This window comes from Scatophagus argus, chromosome 23 (genome assembly GCF_020382885.2).
Source record: "Scatophagus argus isolate fScaArg1 chromosome 23, fScaArg1.pri, whole genome shotgun sequence".
Lineage (NCBI taxonomy): Eukaryota > Metazoa > Chordata > Actinopteri > Scatophagidae > Scatophagus > Scatophagus argus.
This window is the reverse complement of record NC_058515.1, coordinates 9,876,607-9,903,548: the sequence shown is the minus strand read 5'-3', so window position 1 is coordinate 9,903,548 and position 26,942 is coordinate 9,876,607. Positions and strand designations below refer to the sequence as shown.

Genomic DNA, 26,942 nt, shown 5'->3' with positions numbered 1-26,942 from the left:
ACTATTTACTCCACACATCAGGACGCCAGTAAAAGTAGATTTATATTATTGGATAAAGGAGAAAGCATTGATTTATTGACTAAAAAAAAAAGAGTGACACATTCCCTTAATTTGATAAGGGTGCGACTTAATTTTTCTTCTTGTTTCAGTAATTACTGAGTACAAATAGGAGAGTTTGCACACTGTAAATTATTAATTGCTGTGGATTCGTAACATTGTGTTCTCAAAGCTGAACCCTGCGGTACCCATTGCATATACCATTAGGACACAAAACAAATTAATCTTTTTTGTGGCTGGGTACTTTGAGCCAGTAACAATGAACATTTGCCACAACAAATGCGTCTCCTGCCATTCCGTGACAACATAACGCCTCAGCGGATTGCAGAATAAGCTACTTGTTATAACATAAATACAATGTCATAGAGAGCTGGTAAATACCCTTGATCTCAGGTTATTACTCCACCTCACAATCTGAAATTACTGTGCTTTTATTTTAAATTCGAACATATGCTAGTTGGTGAAGACGTTCCAGAGGTACTTAGTATGATGCGCAGCCACGCACAGCCATCCGAAATCATTAGCAAATTTAAGCATTATCATTATCTAACCATAACAAATCACCATTATTATGACTATTGCTGTAGTTCTGTCTGTGGTTTGTCCAAGCGGTGTTGCCGTACTACAGCAGGAGCTCGGCTGCTATGGGTAGTCAGACACTGCTGTCTCTTTATTTCATGATGTTTCTTTTTTTCAGGGCTGATACTGATTAATAGTAATTAAGGAGACTGTTCATATATCTGATATATGTGTCAATAAAATTTTTTTTTGGTCAAAATTTAGAATGAGTGATGAAAAGTCAGTAGAAACCCAGTACCATTTACTCAAGTACTTAATTGCAATACTTAGATACTTGTACTTGAGTACATCCTTTGTTTGCTACTTTATACTTTTATTCCATTACATTTTGGACACTAATATCTCTTTTTACTCCATTACTTTTATTTGATAGGTTTAGTTACAAGTTACTTACTAAGCTAAGGAAACTAATTTTCTAAACTTAAGTTTATATAGAAATTGCAGTAGATATTATCTATTATCTTATCGATTATGAGGCCATGATAGCTTTTGCTATACTTCTTTGTGATATAATATAAAAAACACACATAGGTAGATATGATTTGTAATATATTTACATTAGTTTGCAATAATGTAATAAATTAATATACTATTACGTAATTCCTAATTCTCCTACTAAGTCATGTGGCCATGGTGCGAAGAGATAGGCTGCTTTTTTTTCCCGACCCAACTCATGCAAAGCTCGTGTCTCTTTGTCTCATAAACGTACATTATGGCCAATGCTCAATCTTTCATGAATACTGGTCGTGAATCAGCTCCCGCGTCTACTCGTCGTAAAAGACAACCGTCGAGGCGGCGCTGAGACCAGTGTTCTGGCAGACTTTCTATCAGGCAGACACCCTTGTCGCAGACAGTCCAGCCTCTGCCCGACGCGCTCTCTCATTGGTCCAGCGAGCGGACCAATCGGCATCCAGCGAGGCTTGCGGAAAATACCGCCGCGGACACGTGCCGTATGTACACAGCGGAAAGCAAAACGGTACATGTCTGCTGTGCATGCACTGTTACACGCTGGACATGTCGAGCAGTGTGCATTTCTAATACGGATGATCAAGACCGGTGAAGACACTGAAACGGTACTACTTTGTTAACGTGGTTGACTAATACGAGCATGTCGTGATTCGGGGTGCTGTGACGGAGCGGCACTCAGTGGTTTGTTTCAGACAAGCAGGGAGAAGTATACACATGTTCACGCACGGAGCCACGCCACACCCTCCTGCAGCCTCCATCAGCTCTTTGCAGTAGGGAAGTGTTTTATGTTGTCTTGAGTTCATTTCAGGTGACTCTTCAGGGGTTGTTTTTGTGTGTGTTGTTTTATTTTGTGTAAGCAGAGTCTTTTTGTTTCGTTTTGTTTTTTAATTGTGTCGTTATAGCCAGTACTATGTAACAGACTGCTCATACTGTAGCTGCTGTTGATTACATACACACCAGACAAGCACACTGTTCTTAATAGGCCAGATTGTCTTGATCTCATGGTAGTTTATGTTAAATTGTGAAATTAATAGCAATTTGTGTTACAACTGCAGGTCAGACAAGGTATATGTTTATACTCTGCTCCCATGCTGTATATATATTTAACAAGCTCAGGTGTAAAGGAACAATTTTAGATGTGGGTGCCATATCCCCACTGTTTTAAATCATAATGGCTGAAGCCCTTGTCATGACTGCGTGACTGGAAAAATTCTTTATATACACTGTGGTAATATTTGCCACCAGCTGTTGGCCTAACATTCAAGAAGTTATTGGTCAATTTTAACCTAATGGCCAGAGATCCAAAGAGGGGAATTCAACAACACTAAATCTATGCTAACATTAACATCCGACAAAACTGTCCCACACTCAGCCTTAAAAAAAGAAAATGATAAAATAATGCGCAGAGTACAACTGCATGTAATGGTTATATTGATTTAACTGGCAGTTGATATCGACTGGTTATAAATTAGACTGTAATAAAGTAAAGTAAACACATAATAAAGAGTAGATACATTGCTAGAACATCTCCACTTCTCCACTTCCAACCACACTGCATCTGTGTATTAACTGGCCAGCTATGCAAATTCGCAGGAAGAAGTTCAAGTAAAGAGAATTCTGACCTGCGAGGAGATCTCACCGAAATGGGAGACACAACCTCAAATTCAATAGGTGCACCCCACCTTCACTCAAGTGACACCCCAGCCAAGCAGTATATGTTTCCGAGACCCTGGTGTCTATGTTGGTGGGCATGTGTTTTGCCTCTGTGTCACCCTGACACACAGGCACATGATTCACTTGGCCTTTTTTTAATTTGTGCAGCATTGGGCATTTGAGAGCAAAGCAACTCAGTTATAGAAGGTGACACAAAATATCAGAAATTACTGTTATGAGTCATATGTTTAAAAAGTTAAATGTGTGTTGGCCAGAGAGCTAGGCAGAATTGACCATCTTATGACCAGCAAGCTATTTTTTTATAATCTGCCCCACTCTAACATAGACACTGTCTTGCATAATCAGAGATTCGTCTCAGTGAGTGTATTTCCTGTGAATAATTTGAGCAGGTGGGCAGCATAGTGGCTCAGTGGCTTGCACTGTTACCTCACATCCATGGGCTCAAACCTGACCTGGCTCTTCCATGTGGCTTTTACATGTTCACCCCATGTCTGTGTGGGTTTCTTCCAGGTGAACTGGAAACTCTGATGTGCATGTAGGTGGAAATATGAGCATTAATGTTGTGTCTGTCTATGTTTGTCACCCAATGCATGCTGGGGTTGCCTGCAGCAGCGTTACAGGAAACTGTCTGAATTTGGGAATGCACCATGTTAAGCAAATGACCCACTACAACCGGTTTAGCAAGTATGGTGGGTGGACTGGGATGGCACAGCTAGGTATTCTAGTAGCCTGAGGACAGTTTTCCTGCCACCATCTCCACCCACAGCCGTGTGTCTTTGCCATCACCTGTGGAAGTATGCATCAATGCCAGTCTGCCTTGACACCCACTCACACCCTGCTTGCACATTTCCATATAATTGCTCCTCCCCCCTGCGCAGTTCGACTGTGGCACACACAGCTTGTCATGTGCAAGTATGCATCATCCATCTGACCAAACATAATGCTTATTAGCATTTCATGATCAGCAGTGAAGCGACTTAGTTGCACTGAAGCAGTGCCACATGAATTTGTTGAACTTAAATACTTGCATTTGTTCATCACTATCCATTCCATTATATTACGTTTGCTCTAGTTATTTCTGTGTTACGAGTAACATTTGTCATTAGCTGTTCATGCTTTTATCCTCTTGCCACAACTAATGAGCAGCTGGTGGAGGCCACGCTGAACTTGTCCACTCAGCCATATTTGGTTTTTGCGTCACAGTGGGATGCTAAGATGTGACTGAACTGTCAGTGCAGGAGCTAAACCTGTCCAGAACAAATTCTGCACCAAAAGCACACCTGAGGGACACTGGTAAAGGGGGTTGTGGGCCAGCTAGGTGCATAAAATTGGAACGTTTGATGACTGAGGACTGGTCCGTGTCTTCTTCTGGTTGCGTCTGCTAGGCTTAAAGGATTATGTGGTGTCTCCCCTGCCAAAGGAATAAATAGCACTAGACTCTGACTTGCGTAGGTGGTGGCCATATATACTCTGAGATACTATTCACAACAAACCTTAATTTAAAACAACAGTCTAATGGAGAGCTTTGTCCCATCCTCTGGGTGTTTTTTTGTTCTGACTGTCCTCTGGGTAAAGTGGGTCTTAGCTATGACGACCAACAAATGTCCCACTGTAATTAGTGCATGTTCATCTGTTCTATATTCAGATGCATGCATACGCACTTGCAGATTATTCTCAGTCTGTGTTCAAGATGAGGTGATTGTTTTCTCTAGGTAATCTGGGTAAAATGCTAACAACTGGGCGCTCAACAAACACACGGACTTGACAAACATTCACTCCGCATCACGAGGCGGGGAGAACATCTCATGGCCATATTTGAATTTTCCTTGAAGGCCGACATGTTAAAGTGATGATAAGCGGTCCTTTTTTATCTTCTTGTAGTCCTTGGGAGATGCTGGCAGAACAAGGGTTACGAGTGTTTTTGTAAATCTGCAGCTAACATTATTCCTTCTCTTTCTCTGTCCATCTCTGTCTTTTTCAGCCATCTCAGGTGGCCTTTAGCATGTAGAGCAACACATCTCCAAAGAGGCGAGAAGACCAGATACAGACTGAAGAGAGCTGTTTTTCTCACTCTCCCTCACAATCTCTCATCCCATCTGTTGGGGCACTTATGCCAAGGCTGTTTCATAAGCAGAAAATCATCTCGTCTGCTTCAAATTGAGTGACACTTTTTCCCAAGTTAATTGCTGTCTTCTTTGAAAAGGCAGCTGTTGCTTTTTGGTCATTCACAACATTTTTACAGTCAAAATCTGCAGTCTTTGAAACTCTCATAGAAGGGCTCACAGCCCAGACCTTTTAGACCTGACATTTTCTTTGCAGGACAAACAATGAATTTCTCCCCTTAGTTCTTTTAACAACCAGCCAACAGCTATGATTCACCTGTTCGTACATAGTAGTCCCACTTAAATTAAAGTTGTTCTTGTTTTCACCTTGGCTGACACCTTAATCAAGCTGCACCAGCCTCATCCTACTCTAGTATGAGTTATGACAACCCTAAAATAACGCCCAGCAACTGCACTCGGGGGCGAGTGGCAAGGGCCAATGACAAAGACAATGACACAGAAGCGGAGACAGAAGGGTTAAACTCTCCGAAAACCAGTGGCACTCAGCCCACTGGCGATGTTGCCTCTCAGCAGCAGGGGAGTGGATCTGGATGCTCCTCTTCTCCCAGTGGAGGGTCAGGATGTGGAAGGTCTTCCGGAGACCGAAGGAGGCCCAACTCCGATGATATGGATGGAGTCTCCAGCGGGAACGACTCTGGCGAGAGGGAAAGTGAGGGCGGGATGGAGAGAGAGAGCGGGTCACATGGACGCCAGTCTACACGCAGCTCTCACAGCTCGTCTAACGGCAAGGATTCTGGCATGATGCTGGAAACCACAGAGAGCAACAAGAGGTAAGACAAGAGGACTGATTACAGACAGTATTACAAATTATTCTGCTCCGGTTTCACATCTCTTCATGGTTTAAAAAAAGGGGAAAAAAAGTGCCGTACTGTAATCTTAACTGCCCCTCTTTTCCCAGCTCCAACTCCCAGAGTCTCTCCCCTCCCAGCGGCTCACTGGCATACAGCCTGTTGTCAACCAGCTCGGAGCAAGACCCCCCATCCACCTCTGGCTGCAGTAGTGACCAGTCAGCGAGGGTCCAGACCCAGAAAGAGCTCATGAAGGCAATCAAGGAGCTGAAGTTGCGTTTACCGACGGAGCGCAAGACCAAGGGCCACTCCAGCACCCTAAATGCACTAAAATATGCACTACAGTGTGTCAAACAAGTCAGAGGTGAGGAGGTGTTTATGTTTGTATCATCTCCTTCTAAGATGACCATGTCCTTTTTTACTGTAAACACTATGTTTATAATAATATTTATATCCTGAATGATTTATGTTTTTATCGTTTCCAGCCAACAAAGAGTACTACCATCAGTGGAGTGTAGAGGAGTGTCATGGCTGCAGCCTGGACTTGTCTGCCTTCACAATTGAGGAGCTTGACAACATCACCTCAGAATACACTCTCAAAAACACTGTAAGTCTGCGCAGTTAATGCAGTTCTTCCTGCTTCGTATTCGTTTTGTATAACAAACTCTCTGGGTAGCTCGACATATTCACGACATGCCAGTGGTGGCCAGAGTTCAAGACCCAGGTGATGCCGAATTTTCTGAATCTTAGACCTGCTCATGCATTTTGCTGTGTGAATTCAACACGATTTCAAAGTTAAATTTTTGGTCGAGTCAGATCTGCTGAGGCGCCATCTGTATTTACTTTACTTCCTCCACTTCCCTTTTTCATCTTCCTCCTGTTTCTCCTCCCTCTTCGTTTTCCTCCTCAACATGCCCAGTCCTGACTCACTGCTGCATGGCAGCTACAATCATTTTATTACTTTTTTTTGCCTTGGGCTATAAAATGTGACTAAATTCAAAGGAACACTGGTGCAGTCACATGGTCATAAATGCCACAAAGACTTATGAGGAACACATTGATCCCGATTGATTGATGCTGCATTTATTTTACTGCTTGCTTTGTAGTGAATAAACTGTAAAATAATTTAAGTCAGATCCAGATAAAAACTGCAGTATTAAAGCTCTCCAACAGTACACTTGATCTAAGACACTTCCTTGCAACTTTTGGTAAAAGATTCTTGCACAGCATGCTACTAATTATTTCTTTGAGCATCTTTCAAATGCCTTAATTAAAATTTAATTGTTGGAAAACCATTGTAGAGAGAGTTCGTGTACGAGCTTAGATACATTTTTTGTCAAGATATTTTCTTCTTCTCCAGCTATTAGTGAATAAAGCAGTTGTGTCCCCCAGCTTGAAAGAGAGCCAATTCACCTGATTTACTTGAGTTATAAAAACTGAGAGAAAATACATTTGATGTAAATAATAATGCACTCAAAGACACAGTCATAGCCTTTAAAAACCTCATTTTGCAATTTTTCTTTGCTGTTTTCAGAAACAGCTTTCATCGCAGTTTGATTCCTAAAAAAAAAAAAAAAAAAAGATACTACTAAGCTGACAAAGACACAAAGAAAGACCTCATTGACAAGTTGTTGGAGATGTCTGAATTCCTCTGCTTACCTCTTCTGTTTTTACTTTTCCGCAGGACACTTTTTCGATGGCCGTATCTTTCTTGTCAGGGAAAGTTGTGTATGTATCACCCCAAGGCTCATCCCTGCTGCGCTGCAAGCCGGACTGTCTCCAAGGGACTGTTTTTTCCGAGCTTTTGGCCCCACAGGACGTCAGCACTTTCTACAGCAGTACGGCACCCTGCCGCCTGCCACCCTGGGCCTCCTGCATCGGGTCTGGTGAGCTGAGAGACAGAGGAAAAAGAGATTCAAATTTCAAAAACACAGAGCAGTGATGATGAAATTTAAATTTATTGCTCAATTTCTGACAATTATGTTCCACCAATTTAGTCAGGAAAACGTATAATATTTCCTGCACTGACTTTGTCCCACTCCCTTTTCTCCCAGCATCTTCTCCAGTCGACTGTACTCAGGAGAAGTCCATGTTCTGTCGGATCAGTGCCGACCGGACACAAGGTGGCAAGATGCACTACTACCCCTTTCGCCTCACACCCTACCAGCTGACCATCAGAGACTCGGATGCTGCTGAGCCACAACCCTGCTGCCTGCTCATCGCAGAGCGGGTCCACTCTGGATACGAGGGTATTTGTCATTTTAGTGCCTCAGTATTTATGTGAGCAATTAAGCGGAGATGTTTTAGTTTGTTTGTGTAAAGAGCAAAGAGACACATGTCATGAAGCTTCCTGACTACAGACAGTAGAAGCTAGTGTTTATATAAAGTGGTGCTCGACCCCATGTTTTGTTTTGTTTTTTGTTGCAGTGCAGTTTTGATAATGTGATGTCAGAGTAACCCAGGCCTTGCGATAATAGCAGGGTTCTGATAATTGAGTGTAGTCTTAGCTGGATTATTCTCTCCAAGAGTCATCTTTTTCATTTTGTTTTGACTAAAAATCTGTTTTTGACAAATTTGAGTATCAAGATAAGATTTGGCTCGCTAATAAATGTAGCGCATTTGTGTCAGTAGAGCAGCTCTCCACACAATCATGAATGTTGCTCCTTACTCCTTGTCTCATTTAAAACTACTCAAACTGACATTTGAAACTGAAGTGTTCTGTGTGTGAGGACGTGAAAGAGAGGAGACAGACTTGGAATACCAAATTCCTCTGAATGTGTATTATGTCACAAACACCAAATGTCTGGATGCTTTTAGCACTTGCAAATGAACCCTTATCATGTAAAAGAATGTCTGTTTGAACTTATCAGTAAGCCTGTCCCTAAAACATGCATTTTATCTGTTGTATCTGTGTCCTCTCAGCTCCTCGTATCCCTCCAGACAAGAGGATCTTCACCACCAGTCACACTCCCAGCTGTCTCTTCCAAGAAGTCGATGAGAGGTCAGTTAACCCTTCTGGCCATAGTGTTCATCCATTTTTCATAGTTACTAGCGATATGATAACTCTTTTAGCTGTAAACTGATCTCTTTGCCCTTCTAGAATACTAACAAACATTCTGTTACTGTCTAACAGTCTGTAAACATATTGTGTTTGCAGAGCAGTACCATTGTTGGGCTACCTGCCTCAGGACTTGGTGGGAACCCCCACCCTGCTCTACATCCACCCTGAGGACAGGCCCATGATGGTGGCCATACATGAGAAGAGTGAGTATTTAGCACTGACCTGTCTGTAAATGTTACAAACTGGAAAATGTACTTTTTCTTTATTGATTTCTACATGAATTATTTATTTAATATGTCTTTTCTTCTTACTTGTATTTGCATTTTGTTGCACTATTGAATCAGACTTTCTGTTGAAAAATACTATATATATGTATATATACACACACACACATATATATACATATTTTTTTAATTCCATCTCAAACTGCCTTATCATACGTGTCTACACTGATGTCTCCCTTCAGTCTTTCAGTTTGCAGGACAGCCATTTGAATATTCACCCCTGAGAATGTGCGCCCGAAGTGGGGAATATCTGACCATCGACACCAGTTGGTCTTCCTTTGTCAATCCCTGGAGCCGCAAAGTGGCATTCATTGTCGGGCGTCACAAAGTCAGAACGTAAGATTATTAATTTGTTCACTGAAAAACAAGTGCTGCCAGAGTGCTAATTATAAAATGTAATTATGGCAAATGAGGCGGCCTGAGGGGTGTTCCTCTTGTACTAAGTGGTTCTCTGATTCTGATTATTCCCCATCTCCAGGAGCCCACTCAATGAAGACGTGTTCACAGTGCCGCAGGACTGCGAGAGCCGGGTCACCACACCCGACGTCGTCCAGCTGAGCGAGCAGATCCACCGGATTCTGGTACAGCCAGTGCACAATGGCGGCTCTCAAGGCTACAGCTCATTCGGGTCAAGTGGCTCGCGAGGCTCCCGCCATTCGCACCAACAGCACCTCAGTGCCTCTGCCACCTCATCGAGTGACAGTAATGGCCCCGCTATGGATGAGGCTGCTGCTGCAGTGGCTTTGCACAAACCGGTGGGTGTGAGCAGCTACAGGTTTTAGTTCTCATGTCGGAAATTTCAACATGCACTACAAGAAGATTTGTTGATAAATACAGCAATGAAAAGAAGGACACAATATATTTAAACCTTCACACGTATTTACAAATGAATGTACTTTTCTCACAAGATACCTTTGATCACCTTCTCGTGGTTACTTTGCGTAGATGTAGTCATCCGACTTAAAATATTAAATATCCTATCTATTTAACAAGTGCGATACTGTGACTTTTCCAGATGACTTTCCAGCAGATCTGCAAAGATGTTCACATGGTCAAGACTAACGGACAGCAGGTGTTTATCGAGTCTCGCAATAGGCCACCGCCCAGGAAAAACATGAGCACAGGTAAAATAAAACAATAGTTACAGAGTGCAATATATGGTGAGTAAGTCAAACAACAATGAATGTTTTTGTGAACTTAAGAGCCACTAATTAACAATGATGGCATAGATACCATTTTCATTTCCGGTTCCTCCCTACTCTTCATCCAGGCCCAACAAACATCAGAGCCGTCGCTGGTGACCCAATCAGAAGTTTGATCACTGATGTGACCAAACTACCCAAAGCTTTGGTCCCTGCACCACTTGTACAGAAGGAGGCCCCTACTGGCTACTCCTACCAGCAGATCAACTGTCTGGACAGCATCATAAGGTAGGGCTGTATATGTATGTATGTGCATGTATATATGTGTATATGTATATATATGTGCATGTGTGTGTGTGTGTTGGGTTGGGTGTGTTTGTGTGTGGAGGGTAGGGGGTTTCTTCATTCTATACTCATCCATCAATGCTCTGACTCCACTCAGGTATTTGGACAGCTGTAACATCCCTAATACGGTCAAAAGGAAGTGTGGCTCCTCCTCCTGCACCTCCACATCCGATGAGGACAAACAGCAGGAGGCCAGTGGCAACAACAAAGGTACTTTTTGTAGCAGTTTCTCAAACAGTATCCCACGTTACCTCAATTTTTTTGCCAGTGTGTATTCACCAGGAAAAATACTGTTAGAAAAACAATTCTTGCCGCTGAATATGGACTGATTTTTTTCATGATCCTTGATTTATCTCATGAGATCCAACAAAGTTCTTCACTCACCAATAAGCACACTTGTTCATGTGCTCATATGTGCTTGTATAACTAGTATCCAGTCATTACTGCAACTGTACTTTTTCAACTTGTTGTTTCTGCATGCGGTGTAGTAAGCCTCGTAGGTGAACCACCTTCTCTACCCCCTCTGACCATGGCCACAAAGGCAGAGAGTGTAGCCTCAGTCACGTCCCAGTGTAGCTTCAGCAGCACCATCGTGCATGTGGGAGACAAGAAGCCTCCGGAATCAGGTGGGAGTCATCAGCACTCACACTACTACCTGAACCCTGTAGTGTGTGCTGCTGAGCAGCGGGTCCTTGGATGTCTTGAATTTAAAGGCTTTCAGTATAATTAAGGCTGAAGTTTGAGTTAAAGCTGTTTACCAGTAACACTGATAGTTTTCTTATTTTACCTTTCTTGTTTTTTGGGGTTTTTTTTTATTTTTTGTCAAAGAAACCTACCACAAATTGTTTTCACTAATTTAAAACACTGAAACTATCTTGTAGAAACCTATAGCTGCATGATAAAACTGTGGGTTGCAGGTAATCTGATTTATGCCTTTGTTTCTCATCATGGTTTATCCTAGATTTTCTCTTTAAAGTGTCATCTCTTGCCTTGTGTCCTACAGTTTCATCTTTCTTTTTGTCTGTTAATGAGACTATGCAGTGAGACTTTTGCTGGATAAAGTTTAATGTTAAAATATATTGTAATAGTAACTTAAATTTAGAAGAATTCCAGAGTCAGCAAAACTAACACATTTGTATCTTTCCTCTCTGTTCTTAAATTTGCTAACACTACTAGCCACCACTATGTGATCCTAGCACACATAGTGGGACATTTTATTATTTATGAAGTTAACTTTCACATGTCAGTAGAAGAATGCCATTTCTTCATTATGTTTTTTTCATCTCATTATAATGCTTTCGCACCCCTCCTTGTTTCCTCTCTATTAGACATCGTCATGGAGGAGGCTCCTACAACTCCCACACTCGCTCCTCCAACAACCACCCCACCTCGTCCCGCCAGTGGCCCAACACCTCCTGCCAGCACACCCATCACCCCTCCTCCCCTTCCTCCTCCTCAAGCCACTCCGCCAGAGAGGGACAGCCGGAGAAGTGGAAGTGTAGGAGGAGGTGGGGGAGGCCGTATGGGCCTGACAAAGGAGGTGTTATCTGCCCACACCCAGCAGGAGGAGCAGGCGTTCCTTGACCGCTTCAAGGACCTCAGCAAGCTGCGCGTTTTCGATCAGACAGCGTCTTCGACTCTGCGCTGCCAAACCCCAGCTGCCAACCCACTGTCACGAGGTAGGGACACACCCCTCTAGCCTGACACCGAGACACACACACACACACACAGTCATTTATAAACACTACACATTAATTTTAGATCAAATTGTGAACATTAAGCTAAATTCAGTGTCTTCTTTTCTCTTCCAGGGGTGCGTTGTTCTCGCGATTACCCAGCTGTGGGAAGCAGTACCAGTCACAGACGTGGACGTGGCGGTAAGAGACTCAAGCACCAGGAGTCATCTGACCAGCACAGCTCTCTTGGCCCGAGCGGGAGCCACCGTGACCCCAGAACTAGCACAGCTCCCATGCCCCTCAACATGCCCCTTGGACCCCAAACAAACTCATCCTCGTGGCCATCCGTAGGCTCCCAGGCCGGCATTCCCACTGCCCCTTTCGCGCCTGGCATGCTTCCAGTCTACCCTGTGTACCCACCACTTGCACAGCCCTTTGCACAGCCAGTCTCCGATCCATCACGTTTCCCCCAAACGCAGATGGTGCCTCCCATGATGGCCTTTGTTCTGCCCAACTACATGTTTCCTCAGATAGGAGCACCCATCCCTCAGCCAGGCGCGACCCCCGGACACTTGTATAATCCTAACTTCACGTACCCTCCCAGCACCATAGCCTCTGCCCCACCTGTCATTTCCAACCCCATACCCATTTCAGCCACCTGCGCTCCCTCTCGTAGCAGCACCCCCCAGTCCTACAGTCAGACCCCTGCTGAGCGTGAGGGTGCAGAGTCCCCCCTCTTCCAGTCCCGATGCTCCTCACCTCTGAACCTGTTGCAGCTGGAGGAATCACCAAGCAACAGGTTAGAGGTCACCACGGCTCTGGCAGCATCACAGCAAGCCACACCTTCTGTACAATGCGGTGCGCCTGGGGGACAGAGCTCAGCCAATCAGGGGGGCTCTGATGATACCTCCAAAGAGAATGAGAACGTAAGTAAAGGGACACAGTGGATAGGATGTTAAGCTTTGAAGGCCATTGAAATTTAATAATTTCTTTTGTTCTTTTTCCCCTATCAGGGTGAAACTAATGAGTCCAACCAAGATGCCATGTCCACCTCCAGTGACCTGCTGGACTTGTTGCTGCAAGAAGACTCCCGTTCAGGGACTGGTTCAGCTGCCTCTGGTTCAGGGTCCTCAGGCACGAGGTCCTCTGGTTCAGGCTCCGGCTCCAACGGCTGCAGCTCCTCTGGCACCAGTGGCACCAGTTAGTACATTATTAGTAATTTAGGCAGTGATTTAAGTGTTATGGGTCACCATGACAGTAAATATAGTTCAAAGTTACATCGCTTTCATAGATAATAGCTGTCAAGAGGCAAATGTTGTATTGTAAATACAATATGCAGTCCAACACTGTTAGTATTTGCAGAATGTTAAAGAAGTAGTATTAATAGGTATAGTTTCTATCCAGTCAAAGTAACAAAATCTGTCTTTAATACCTGACAAGACACTTCTGTCTCCATTCAGGCGGCAGCCACACCAGCAAGTACTTTGGCAGCATCGACTCATCAGAGAACGATCATTCACGTAAACAGCCAGCAGGGGGAAGCAGTAGCACCGGAGGAGACGGCGGTGAGGAGCAATTTATCAAGTGTGTCCTGCAGGACCCCATCTGGCTGCTGATGGCCAACACTGACGACAAGGTCATGATGACGTATCAGCTGCCTGTCAGGTATTACATTGGATAAAATGTGCCCATAGCTCACAGACTTCCTGTGACTTTACAGGCTCAGGGTCAGAAGTTGTTCTCTTATTATCACCCTAAAAATGATTTTGTCATGTTTTGTTTTATTACTTTTATTAATTATTTGCCATATTGTTTACAGCGGATGAAATAGTTAATTTAAATGCTATTAATTATTGCCACCATCTTATGCCTGTACATTAATGTACATTACCTCAGTAATGATTAAGATATCCCAGGGATGAAAGCAGCCTTTAAATTGGTGGCAGCTAGAGATTCTTACAAGATGGCATTGTTGTAAAGCATTTACTATGAGTTCTAATTAAAAGTTAATTAGAGGAGAGGAGTACAGATTATGAAGCAGGTCTAAATGGGGCAAAATTCTACACTATATTGAGGGAGCCTGAACATCGCTTCAGTGTCCACACCTGCCATCCAGTAGACGTACTCAGACTAACTAGGTGGCAGGTTTTCAGTCACCTTTGTCTCATGTGTCTGAATAACAGGGATATGGAGACTGTGCTGCGAGAGGATCGTGAGGCCCTGAGGAGTATGCAAAAACACCAGCCACGTTTTACCGAGGAGCAGAAGAGGGAGCTGAGCCAGGTGCATCCCTGGATCCGCACAGGCCGCCTGCCTCGAGCAATCAACATCTCTGTAAGTACACCGCCACTCAACCCTGGGCTACAAAAAGATCACAGTATGAGTTATCGTTTAGATACATCAAGTAAGCATGACACAGCACATCGAGATAGAATGAAGTCATCTGTTTCTCTCTGGTTTCTCTCAGGGCTGTGCAGGCTGCAAGTCTCCCCCGTTTGTGCCTCCCACTGCTCCGTTCGACGTGGAGATCCATGAGATGGAGCTGTGCAATGTGCTGAAAGCTCATGAGGAAGACGCCAGCAAGGGGAAGAAAAACCTTTCAGAGACTCTCATGGATGAAGCTCACGCAGAGGATGAGGATGATGATGAAGAAGAGGTAGAGGAAAAAGGAACCAAAACAGAAGACAGCAACCAAGACATGCCAGCAGAGGAGCAGAGAGAGACCTCAGAAGCTGTGAAAGAAAAGTCTCACATGACCCACTAAGAAGGTGGCCAAAGATGACCTTTCTACACTGATATGCAGAAATCCCTTCCAGGACTTTCTGTGCCCAAAACATCATTACACGGGGTGTAAAGTTGTTAAAATTGGGATTTGCCAGGACATTACGGTGCATGTTGATCAAGGCAACTTCCATTTATTGTCTGACAGGCCAGGCAGGATACTTGGCCAAGTTAATTCTTCATCGAGTCTGACTTTCGATCACAGCACAGCAGGCACGTTGTACGACTGCCTTTGAAACCACAGTACATGCACACTCGGTTTTAGAAAGTGAAGTAGTACTTTAATCCTGACTTGTTCTTGTAGTTTTTGGCATATTTATTTAACTTGTAAGATAATGGGAGAGAACTAAGGTGAATGTGTAACAAAAACAAGCCTTTACATAAAGATGGATGTTGTTCACCACAGTGTCCTCCTTGATGTTTTCATCTCTCCTGTTCAGGGTTCAACCCTCGAGGAAAGAAGGGAGTTTAATGTGACTTTTCTTCTTGGTGAATGTTTCCTAGGTTGTCTGGGACCCTGCCCCCACCTAGATCCCGTTTCTCTCAGAAAGTCATTGTTTTTTAAATGTAAAAAGTTTATCCCAAATGAAGAAAAAGCGACTTTCACCCAATAGATAAAATGTACAGTGAGAACCAGGTTTATTTTGTAAACATTGTGTATATTTTTATACTTTCAGTCCACAGCAGATACATAGAGGATATATGCCCAAAGGTGTCTGTAATGTAAAAAGGGTATGTGAAAAATCAAGGATTGAAATCTTATCTTATGTTTTCTCATGACACAGCGATCTAGTTACTTTGCTTGAGTGACGTACAGCTTATAGTGGGGCAACGTGGCAGTCGCCAAGAGGTTGACCTGGACTTTTAAAGTTTTCTTTGGCTGGGCATTAGTTCTCACAAACATCACAGAAAGTATTTCCAAACTGCCAGCACCTTAAGGAGTTGTGAGGCCTTCTAATTTGGCTCCTACACCTTCAGTGGAGGGAGAGGTTTTGTGTTGCCAGTGCTTGCTCGAAACGTTAAGTGGATTTGAAAGAGGTGGACGCAACTCATAAAAAGTCTTGAGAGCTTGGAGAGTGTTTACTATCTTGTTTTCCTCTCTGTCCCTTTCTCTTTCTCTGTGGCACTGTTCTGGTCATGTGATATCCTATGCTTTATGGCGTAAGTGGTGTCTGCAACAGTTTCTTAATATTTTTGTGAAATTCTTTGTACAAAAAAAGACAATAAAACTACTTGAAAAGCCTTTAAATGTTAAGTCTGTTTTTTCCCCTTCTTGCAGTTATGATTACATCTCTTTGCAGCCTATTTTTATCTATGGGTGTTTTGAAACGGTTGGCCTGGATACACAGAAGTGTCCAGAATGAACTGGAAGCAGAGAGCAGATCAGGGCAGATACTTTCTTTACCGAACCACAGTCTCCTTCTATTCAGCCGTGGTTTCTAACCCAGATGGTCACCGCAGCTTAAAAAAGACAAAAGGCATGCCCTCGTTTAGACGAATGCAAAGCGGCCAAGTTGACTTCATTGCACATGATGATTATAACAATGATTGTAATGTACGTGGGTTATTTTGTGAGAGAGTGAGTTGATGTTAATAAACTTAAAAGCATAGTTGAAGTCGCATTGTGAGAATCAAAACCAGCTTTTTTTTGTTTGTTTGTTTACTATAATATGGGCCTTTCCCTGCCAAAACAAAATGCATTTTGCTGTGGAATTCAGTATATTTCATGTCTTCCATATTTACTTGTATATGTCCAGTCTGATCTGTTCTGGTTGAACCTGATGTACAGAGTCAGCCAAAATAATGTACACACACATCAGGAAAAAAGGGTAATGCCATCTGTTGGGAAAACATCGTACAACAGTACGCAGTGTTATTGTAATTTGAACTTCGAAAGAGGTATCTATATGTATAGAAGCCACTTTTTTTTCCACCACAGTGAAATCTTTTCAGCAGAATTAAACTCCCATAATAACCTTGCAGTTAATTGTGCATGTGTGCCCAGGTAGATTTCAAAAGGCAACAGCCAGGCTGTGAGGCTGTATTTAGTCACAGCATAGCTATAAGTGAACATGCTCGCAATGACAATGCCAACGTGCTGATGTTCAGCAGATGATTAAAAACAAAGTTTGCTGGTTCAAAGCTGGCAGCTCAGGATATATAGAAAGTTTGGGAAAAGGCTATGACAAATAGCATGTGAGCACAAGCAACAACACCTAAATCCAGACAGAGAAGAGAGACAGAAGCACTCAGTATACAAAGAGTGATAGCACAATATTGAAATCCAGCTATTTTCTCTCATTTAAAAATAGCTAATGCTGACATTGCTACACTACATCATCACAATAATTTTAGTTCTTATTTTCTTCTTATTTCTCAAATAATCCAGTTCTGTTATTTCCCTCCAGTGTCCCTCCTTTTTCCTCTTGACTCCAAGTTCATGAAGCAGATTACAAACCCCTTGCTAAGTTATAGCATTTCAAATTTTCTGAAATTCTCTGGGGACCATGACTGTTGGTACAGACTTTTATGTCTATCCTTCTGATAGATGTTGATAGATTTCACAGGATACGTGAAAACTTTGGCCCGTTGGTGCCGTTAGAGGAAAAGTCAGGGAATTCAAGTCTTTAGGCTTTATCATCTTGGGATCATGAATGTACAAAATATCACAGCAATCCATCTAATGGTTGTTGTTTTGGAGTAAAGTGGCAGATCAACATTGCCAAATATAGATGCCTTGCCGCTAGCTTGGCTAACAAAAGCCCAGCTTGTAGCTGGCAGTGAAGTGAAGAGGTCATTATACATGCAACAGTGGCACTCTGTCCATCAGCATGCAAGGCCTGCAGAAACATACTTTTTCCATAAATTCCATTACGGGACTTGTTAAAAAACAACAACACAGAGCCGAAACATAAAAAGCATACTGTACTCTGAGCTGTTTATACATTGCTTTGGCCGTGGTTCAGCTTACAGTGTAATTAATGCTGTTTTCTCCGTAAACCTGTGTCAAACAGCCTTCTGTCCTCTCAAGATCACATCATTCACATTTCCTTTCTTCTCTGTAACACACCTCCTCCTCACCCATCACCTCCACTCCTTTCCTCTCTCCCCTCCCCTTTTGAACCTTGCCTCTATCCACGCCTCTACCCTGTTCCTCGCTCCTTCCTCCTGCCTCTTCTTCTCCTCTCCCGTCTTTCCTAATTTTGGAGGATAGCAGGATGGAGGACAGGGTGTGGACTGTATGCCTTCTTGTCATTGTGGCAATCGGATGGACTGAGGCTCAGAGTCAGACCAACTACACAAGGTAAACTGTGTGCTTAAGAGAGATTTTGCATCTATTAACCTCCTCTTGTGCATTTGTTTTTTTGTCTACATCCTGCATGTGTACATGTGGCATGCCCCTTTCAAGCCCACATCTGACTACATTAACTACTATGTGTGTGTATGTGTTTTTCCTCTCCTGGTTGCTGTATTGTGATTACACACACTTACACACGCTTACACACTGGAAATAGAAGGTTGCAGAGTTAGGAAGATGTGGTCAGCATCCCATAAACACATAAAATGAGAGCATGCTGTAATTGATGTATTGATTCAGCTGTTCAAATGTACAGTAGCTTGCCCTCACAACTGATGTTTTGTCAAAACTGGCAATAAATTCAGACTTTTACCCTCTTAAATTCAAATTGTTTTCACCCAAGTAAATGTTGAGAATTTAATTTTTCCAAGATGCTTTTTGGTGCGTTCACTTCTGTATCTGCTTCTACACACAGAGGGTGTAAATTGAACATGAGAAACAAACAAATGCCTGTGGGCTGTTCAGCTCCAGAGGGTCAGAAGGGAGGGACTCCACCACTGGGACTTTTTTTTTCCCTTAGCTGCAGACAAGGGGAAAATTACTATAACGGGTTGATAGTCACGGAATTGGTCCTCACAATGTAAAAACTGATTAATTTTGGACTCTTCCACTTCAACAAACAAGCAAAAAAGCTGAGCCACAGAGTCAAAGCTTGATGTCAGAGCAGCCAACATCTAAATTAACAAGTCTGGGGCCTGACGAGTGCTGCAAAATTAAAAGTTGAGGCTAGCCCTGCTTTGATCTGTGTTTATCCGAGTGTGAAAGAGTGGGTGTGGGACACCAAACTCCATGTGTGAGACGCTGCTGGTGTGGAGCGTTTGAAAGTGCCCATTTGCTAAAGGTAGTGTATGTGTTTCGTGTACCGACAACTTTCTTGTGGTACAGTCAGTGCGTGGAGAAACTCACAGCAAATATACTGGATGTTGACAGTCTTCCTGGTTTGGTTTGAGCAAGTTTTATGAAAAAACACAAACCAGGAGAGCTCACTGGGAACCTCCCCAGACTCAGGGAACAGAGACAGACTGTGCCACTGTGGTTTTCAGTCTGTAAGTAAAAGTGTGTGTGTGTGTGTGTGTGCGTGCCTGCGCATGCAAGGTTCTGCATCAATGCTCTCACTATAGCTGCATTTACTTCCAGTGCTGCACATCAAAATGCTGAATTGCAGGTGACTGGTGGTTGTGTAATACTCTTTCAGGCCCGTCTTCCACTGTGGAGGCCACCTGGTCACAGACTCAGGCATCGTGGCCAGCGAAGGATTTCCCAGTTACTACAAACCTAACAGTAAATGCACCTGGTACATTACGGTGAGTCATTCTAAATCACTACACCATTTCACCAAACCAAAACACAGCGCCCCATCTGTGTCCCATTGAGTCTGACTTTGTTTAAGTTTTTGAATGTGATGGCTCAATTTGAGAGTATCTGAAAATCCTTTCTAGTAGATTAACCACCATGGTAAACCCACACAGGTGCTCATTTTGGCTGATTAGCCCTCCTCACCTCCCCTCAGGACTGTGTCGGGGTGTACTTAATCAACACCTCCCTGACTCTCCTGTCAGCTTTGTTGTACATGTTTAGGCTAGGCTGACAAATCACAGTATTTTAATCCTTAATAGTATGCAGAGTTTGTTGACCTCATGTATTTACTAATCAGACAGAATGAGTGAAAATACCTTTGTGAGTGTGCACGGCCTTATGAGAGAGGAAGTCTGTGTCCAGAATCACTCCCTGTATACACTATAATGTACTATAGTTACCCTGCATTCCCACAATGGAATGCAAAGTTATGGCGTCCTTGGCACGCACAGCACAGTCTTCCAACTCTTTTGCAATGCAACATCCTGCCTTTTCTAGAAGCAAAAATTGCTCCCAGCGATGTTGCAAAATGACGATGACGATTAGTGGTATGAAGCATCAGTTATAAAATAGTATGCCAATGAGGAAGTGATTTCGGACGCAGTTCAATTGTGCTGTTACTCATGTCATTAAAGCGATTTTATGTGAACTTTGCTGATCGGTGACCACTGTGATAATAAAATAGAAACTACAGGATAACAGTGAACTCTGAAACACAGTATAACAGTAGCAGAAGTTTCTAAGTTGCACAGCAGCTATGATATTAATCCAGGGGTGCCAACGTAGGGTACTTGACTGGAGTGAGATTTTGATGCTGTGGTCTTATTACATGCACATGCACATATTTGGACTGAATACATCATTAGGATTTAAAAAACCCTACATATATGGGGAAGGTGGAGTTTAGGTTTAAGATTTAAGAATATAGTCTGGCTTGAATACCCAAGGACCTACACCCAGGGCAACGATCACAATGTCATAATAGTAGACAAACACAAACCCAATAAAGGGAACGCAGGTTCACAGTTGAGGTGTGGGTAATAAAATCCCCTCAGGGTTTTAGAGAGTCAATCTGTACTTCCCAACCCGCAAAAATATGATTTAATCAAACAACCAAACCCGACCAGCAAACTGCCAACTTTATGTATTTTAATTGAACAATTGTGAGTGACAACTACTGTTGCCACCTGCTGGTATTTAAGGAGAACAACAGCTGATTGGCTATTTCAGAACCATGGTCAGCAACATGGATTAACCAATAATTTGTTCAAATCTCAGTCAGAGATTTCGATGTCAAACAACCACACAGCCATCTAGGCTAACATCACGCAATAATTAACCCACAACAACAAACTACAAGCACACAAACAATGAGTGGCCTCCCATTAACATAACTATTAACATCCAAGAACAGAAACAAACAGCAAACAAGCTATTTTTGATAGCCACATTGCTTGAACATATGACAAGCCTCACAAATAATGACTATGAGACAACTTACCAATGATGTTTTCACCGTGGAGCTGTCAGTTTGTCCAGTCCAGCAAAAATGACATCCACTGTAGCCTACATGAAATATCCAAGGTCAAAATGTCCAATATCCAAAACGTCCACGACGTCCGAATACGTTTGTCTTCATTTGTCACATTGGCCACAGCTACCTGCACTTAGCTAGCTGCGTTATCTTCGTTAACATCTGCACCTGCTTCGCTAGTAGTAGGACACTTGCCAGACGTGAAGAGTTGAGTTGCTGAAAGTGAGGTTTGTCAGCAGAACACTTTGGGCCACGTACCAGATTATTCCACTGCTTTTGCATCCACGGAGCCTTGAACTTTTTCTCCATTTTAGCCAACACATTTAGCAAACCGAACCCGCCCGACCGTCGAGTACCAAAAAACATCAGCAGCTGGACTGATTGGACGCCTTCTGCGCGATTGGTTCGCGAGTTAAGTGCTGCGAACCAATCAGAGAGTGAGTTAAGAGCCTACACTCATAGAATCTGGGGTGAAGTGCGTAACTATAGCTTCGTTTAGACTTTAACCATAATATATTGTTGCTGACTTTAGCCACCATAAGCTCCTGGTTGGTTGTGGCGACCAAACTAAGCAAGGCTGCATGTTATTGCTAGTGAGTTCAACTTTTGAATGAATGTCCCATTTTGTCTTTCAGAAGTTAGAGTGTTACTTTAGGGTTCACTTTTTCCATTCATTTCTACGTGTTAAATGGCTTGTAAAAGGTTTACTTAAAACCCTTTCATATATAGTTTTCCCTTTTGCCCCACCGAAGCAACATTAAGATTGGAAGAATTGCTTATTCCACAATATCTTGACTGAATCACATATACATTCATTATCAGCACATTGAAGCCTAATGCATTCCTGAGCCAAACAGTATACTCATTTACACAATCTGTGGACACGTAACACTTAAAGTTGGGCTCAAAAAAGGAAATAGCTTTATTAGAATTACTCCTCAAAGCATCACCTGTCACCCTACTTCCAGGTCCCAGAGGCTCATGTGGTCATGCTGTCTTTCCGCCTCTTCGACATGGAGGCTGACCCCACCTGTCGGTACGACTACCTGGACGTGTACAACGGGCATTCCCGCTTGGCGCAGAAGCTGGGTCGTTTCTGCGGGACGTTTCGGCCCGGTGCCCTAATCGCCACCTCCAACACCATGATGTTAGAGATGGTGTCAGATGACGCCACAGGTGGAAGAGGCTTTCTGGCTTCCTTCACTGCAGGGAAGCCACATGTGGAAGGTGTGGACATGTAATCCCACAAGCATGAAAACACACAGACCAGGATGAATAGTTTTGTCTGAGGGGTTTTCTAGTAATAATAAATGACAGAACTGTGTTTGTCTCATGTTTCTTTTTGCCTCAAATACAGTTTCACTGAAAAAAAAAAACCTCTTTCCCTGATTTGAAAATGTCATTCATTTGTCCATCATGTGTTTTATTCCCACAGAGAACCAGTTTTGTGGAGGACGGCTGACCAAATCACAGGGGTCTGTCAAGACGCCCAACTGGCCCAACTCTAATTACCCGGCAGGCATCAGCTGCTCCTGGCATATCTCTGTCGAACCAAGCAATGTAAGCCAGTTGTATGTATGTCTTAATAGTGATATACCTAAAACACCCCTGTTTAAATTTGGTTTATCAGGTTTACTTATTTTGTTGAAATTACCAAAAAGAAGATATTTATTCAGTTTTCTGCAGTGACACCTTGACATTAGTTCTCTAGGTGGTGGGAAATTTCAGTACCAGCAGTCTGATCATTTGCCATCACTCTTAGCTACTGAAACTTCATTCCTATCAGAAACTTGAAGCTTAGTTGAACATAAATTTGTCCAACAATAGTTTTATCCTCATCACACAGGTGGAAAGATTATCCAAAATCAAAATACTTTTCAGTAATGTACTTTATGGTTTAGCTAGGAGAGTTAAATAAGGCCAGTTGATGCAGGAGGAGAAGTTGAAATGAAAATAGTAGTGAAGGGGCCCATCACAAGGAAATGTTCCCAGTAGGCCCAGTGTATGTGTGTGTGTGCGTGACAGCGGACTTGGGACTTAGTTCAAATGAAAGACTTCATTGAGTATGCGAAGGTGTGTTCATCTGTGCCAAGAGATTCAAACATAAGGCCAGAAGGAAGGAAGTGAGAGGGAGGGAGAGAGTAAATGCCCTTCTGTACTTGAGAAGTCTGGCCCTTCTCCTCTTCCTCCTCCACCACCACCGCTACCTGTGTCTGCGCTGCACTGGGCAATAAACAAACTCATGTCTTTCATTCCCAAGCTTTAATTCCATAGTATGTTTTGGCTTGTTTCTGTATTCACTGCCACCTCCTCCCCAGGTGATTGAGGTGAAGTTTGTGAAGCTGGACTTGGAGTCTGACACATACTGTCGCTACGACTATGTAGCATTGTTTAACGGGGGAGAGAGGGATAACTCACGGCGGATTGGGAGATTCTGCGGAGACAGGCCACCAGGGTGAGATTATTGGTCAGAAGGTCACATTAAAAGAGGCAAAACACACTCTGTGTGACAGTATTTCCATACATTTTCACTTGTCACCTCCTCCTGTCTTTTCTGTATTTTTTCTCCCTATTTTCCTCACCCTTTACATAGAACTATAGTTACGAATGGGAATGAGCTCCTTGTCCAGTTTGTGTCCGACCTCAGCGTCACCTCAGATGGCTTCATGGCCCACTACTCCAGTGTGCCCCGTGGGTCTCGGACTCCCACAACCGGGGGGGATTTCATCTATGGACCTCATACCACCTCAATGCCACAAAAAACAAGCAAACCCACCAAACCACCCCCCAAACCTAGACCTAGCCTCCAGCCTAAACCCACTCCAAAACCAACCAAAAAAACACTGGTGAAGAAACCGCTGAAACCTCCACCTCGCAAGCCTATCGTCAAGCCCACAGCTAAACCCAAACCAGCTAAACCCACACCTAAGCCACCTATGAAAAAGCCTACACCTAAACCTGGAGCTAAACCTACACCCAGACCTAAGATTATTAAGCCAACACTCAAACCAACCATTAAGGCTAAACCCACACGTAAGCCTGCACTGAAGACCAAACCCACCTCAAAACCTTCTGTCAAACCAGTAAAGCCGACCTCTAAGAGTAGAGTTAAACCAACAGTCAAACCAAAGATTAAAGCTAAAGTGACACCCAAACCTGGAGTAAGCAAGACAGCGACCAGGAAGCCTGTCGTGAGCACGAAACGTGAGTGCAATTGATTTCAAAATTAACAAACCTGCAGTTTGCTTTCTTGTATATATTTGTGCACACTTGTATGGAGAAGCAAGCTAATGTGCTCCTTATGTGTGTGTGTTTTCTTCAGCTTTACCACTGAACCCACTGTGTACACAAGCCTGTAAGAGGACAGGAACTCTCCAATCCAGCTTCTGTCCTCATGACTTCGGTGAGCCTCAGCAGCTCTCGACTCCATCTGTTGTCACATCTGTGCCTTTCCAAATTGTCACAGTATTTCACTATTTTACTCTTTTCTTTCCTCTGTGTAGACTGACTTCTTGCCAAATGCAATGCAAATTTAAACAAATTTTACAGGAAATCAGCAAAAGAAAATGTGAATATATATTTCTCTGTCCTGATAACATCAGCATTATAAAATTTGACCATAATTGGTTTACAATTTGGGAAGGAAATACAAGTTGCACAACTGTTTTTCTTCACTGATCATGCTGCTCCTTTCCCTTTCTTGAAATTCATATTTTGTATATTTTTCCTACTTGCAGTGATTACCGGTAAGATTATCTCTTTAACCACTGGTCCCAGAGGCTCAGCTGAACTGGAAGTGTCCTTAATCAAGGCCTATAAGACAGGACGTCTGAATATCACCAAATCAGGCCCCGCCTTGTCAGTCACACTGACCTCCACCTGCAAAAAATGCCCTGGGCTTACCAAAGGTATAGTGCAGCTATTTGCAGCCTGTGTCTGTCTTTCACATCTTACACATACTTGTACCAACTGAAATGTGCCCATAGAATCAATTGTCAAGTATTGAAAGCAGTCATTAAATGCTTGGTCAGTTTCTCAGTTCTGAGGAGATAAAGAAGATAAAGAAATGGTGAGGTAAAATCTAAGTAAGGAATACAGGAATTAATGGACAATGTAGAGACCAGAACCATCAGACCATTGATTTATATTTTTATACATTTTGCAGTCAAAAGTTTTTCACAAGCCATAATTCCATTTCCCTGGTAACCCCTGAGGGTTCGACTGGTAACAATCATCAATACGCCATAAGGCTAATGCTAATGTTAACATCTGACAGCGACAGAGGAAGGCAGGGTGTGTTGGCCTGAAGAATCATTTTCACATCCTTTTGTTAGTGGTACTTAGATATTGATTTGGGTCAGTTTTCCATCTAGCTCCTCTAGTATTGTTCTGACACATTTTTTTCTTGCTCTGACTCTTGTGCAGGCCAGAACTACGTGTTGATGGGAAAAGTGGATGAACAGGGCAACGGGCACCTCACCCCGTCCAGCTTCACACTCCTGTATAAGCCCATCCATGCCAAAGCACTGGCAAGCCTCTCACGCAAACCATGCTGATGTCACAGCTCAGCCCATCAATCAGGTTGATAGCCCTGATTATCTCTCTGAAAACATGTAACTTTACATAAAGTGTGAGAACACTTTAAGTAACATTCAGATACAGTTTTTTACATAACACAATACTGTTGCAAAAATTAAGTAAATGTACAACACTCAATATTGTATTTTGTATTTTCTATGTAAATTTACTATTTCTGTGACAAAAGACTGATCTCAAATAAACCATTTGATGTTTGTACTTAACTTTTAATACCACATAATTCCATTTGACTTAGCATTACTATTATTTGCAGGATAACACAAGGTATGGTAATATTGCATTTATTTACTGACATACTATTTATATCCACACAGAAATTGATATAAAAAACAGATTAAATCCATGCTGGTGTTAACTTTTATTGAGACTCTTTAGGTTGTTACGTTGGACTCGTTATCACACTTGGATGCATGCAGGCAGCAGCTGCAGCAGCAGAGCAAGGCTGTTAAAATGTAGGTCACGTTGGTGGACCAGAAGGCAAACAGATTGAGTGTCTTGTCACAGTAAGGATCCAAAATTGTTATTGTGTTATTGTAGTTGGGTTCATAGATTGAGTAGATCCACACATTACCTGCAACACAGAACAAGATGCCAGTGGTACACTGTGTTTGTCTATAAAGACTGGTTTTATTTCTGTTCTCCTCGTCACAGATATTGGATTTGAAGCTGTCCATGTAATGATAAGAACAAATTATGATTTTCCAGTCTCACCACCTTCTGTAAGCATGGCATTTATCTTTACAAATCACTTCTTTTAGTCAGTCTACTGCTGCAGTTTTTGAACTTTGGGGAAGTGAGTGTAAAATGATGCACATGATTTAAGCTAATACAAGCTGAATAAATATTAAAGGATGGGTGTCAGGATGTTGGAAACTCTTGAAAAGAACAAAGTGAACAATTCTTTAATCCTACAATATTTCTTGCCTTCAGCCAAATCTTGACACTCATATACACAATATAGAAAAAAATACTGGGATGGGGCTGTTGTTCAGCGGTTGGGCTCGACAATGCTATGCTTTGTGGCAACAGTTTGGGGAAGGCCCTTTTCTATTCCAACATGACTGTGCCCCAGTGCCCAAAGCAAAGCTCCATAAAGACATGGTTGGATGAGTTTGGT

At 42.8% G+C, this 26,942-nt stretch overlaps 2 protein-coding genes and 1 long non-coding RNA gene across 5 annotated transcripts in view; 2 read left to right on the top strand and 1 right to left on the bottom strand.

The window, feature by feature from the left end:
* per1b (period circadian clock 1b) overlaps window positions 1-16,221 on the top strand; it is a 19,101-nt gene extending 2,880 nt beyond the window's left edge. Inside the window, exons 1-20 of one of the 3 annotated variants that reach the window (XM_046379938.1) lie at window positions 1,155-1,709; window positions 4,760-5,671; window positions 5,800-6,053; window positions 6,175-6,296; window positions 7,374-7,575; window positions 7,744-7,938; window positions 8,612-8,690; window positions 8,847-8,953; window positions 9,217-9,370; window positions 9,513-9,789; window positions 10,050-10,158; window positions 10,305-10,464; window positions 10,619-10,731; window positions 11,010-11,147; window positions 11,850-12,200; window positions 12,333-13,123; window positions 13,211-13,397; window positions 13,658-13,862; window positions 14,381-14,531; window positions 14,665-16,221. In XM_046379938.1, the coding sequence (XP_046235894.1) occupies window positions 5,256-5,671; window positions 5,800-6,053; window positions 6,175-6,296; window positions 7,374-7,575; window positions 7,744-7,938; window positions 8,612-8,690; window positions 8,847-8,953; window positions 9,217-9,370; window positions 9,513-9,789; window positions 10,050-10,158; window positions 10,305-10,464; window positions 10,619-10,731; window positions 11,010-11,147; window positions 11,850-12,200; window positions 12,333-13,123; window positions 13,211-13,397; window positions 13,658-13,862; window positions 14,381-14,531; window positions 14,665-14,961 (4,308 nt within the window). In that variant the 5' untranslated portion in view covers window positions 1,155-1,709; window positions 4,760-5,255 and the 3' untranslated portion in view covers window positions 14,962-16,221. Of the gene's footprint in view, window positions 1-1,154; window positions 1,710-4,759; window positions 5,672-5,799; window positions 6,054-6,174; window positions 6,297-7,373; window positions 7,576-7,743; window positions 7,939-8,611; window positions 8,691-8,846; window positions 8,954-9,216; window positions 9,371-9,512; window positions 9,790-10,049; window positions 10,159-10,304; window positions 10,465-10,618; window positions 10,732-11,009; window positions 11,148-11,849; window positions 12,201-12,332; window positions 13,124-13,210; window positions 13,398-13,657; window positions 13,863-14,380; window positions 14,532-14,664 lie in introns of those variants that run through there. The other 2 variants (XM_046379937.1, XM_046379939.1) reach the window with 2 other exon arrangements.
* On the bottom strand, window positions 5,510-21,566 carry LOC124054223. Its single transcript, XR_006842332.1, has 3 exons — window positions 21,194-21,566; window positions 7,349-7,580; window positions 5,510-5,645 (listed from the first exon to the last, which is right to left on the bottom strand). It is a non-coding gene; the product is annotated as an uncharacterized LOC124054223 (long non-coding RNA).
* Window positions 16,351-26,942, top strand: pcolceb (procollagen C-endopeptidase enhancer b). The gene is made up of 9 exons (XM_046379941.1): window positions 16,351-18,282; window positions 19,532-19,640; window positions 22,195-22,453; window positions 22,662-22,786; window positions 23,545-23,681; window positions 23,820-24,430; window positions 24,549-24,629; window positions 24,964-25,134; window positions 25,652-26,942. Exons 1-9 carry the CDS (start codon window positions 18,197-18,199, stop codon window positions 25,780-25,782), a joined length of 1,710 nt encoding a protein of 569 aa, XP_046235897.1. The 5' UTR covers window positions 16,351-18,196; the 3' UTR covers window positions 25,783-26,942.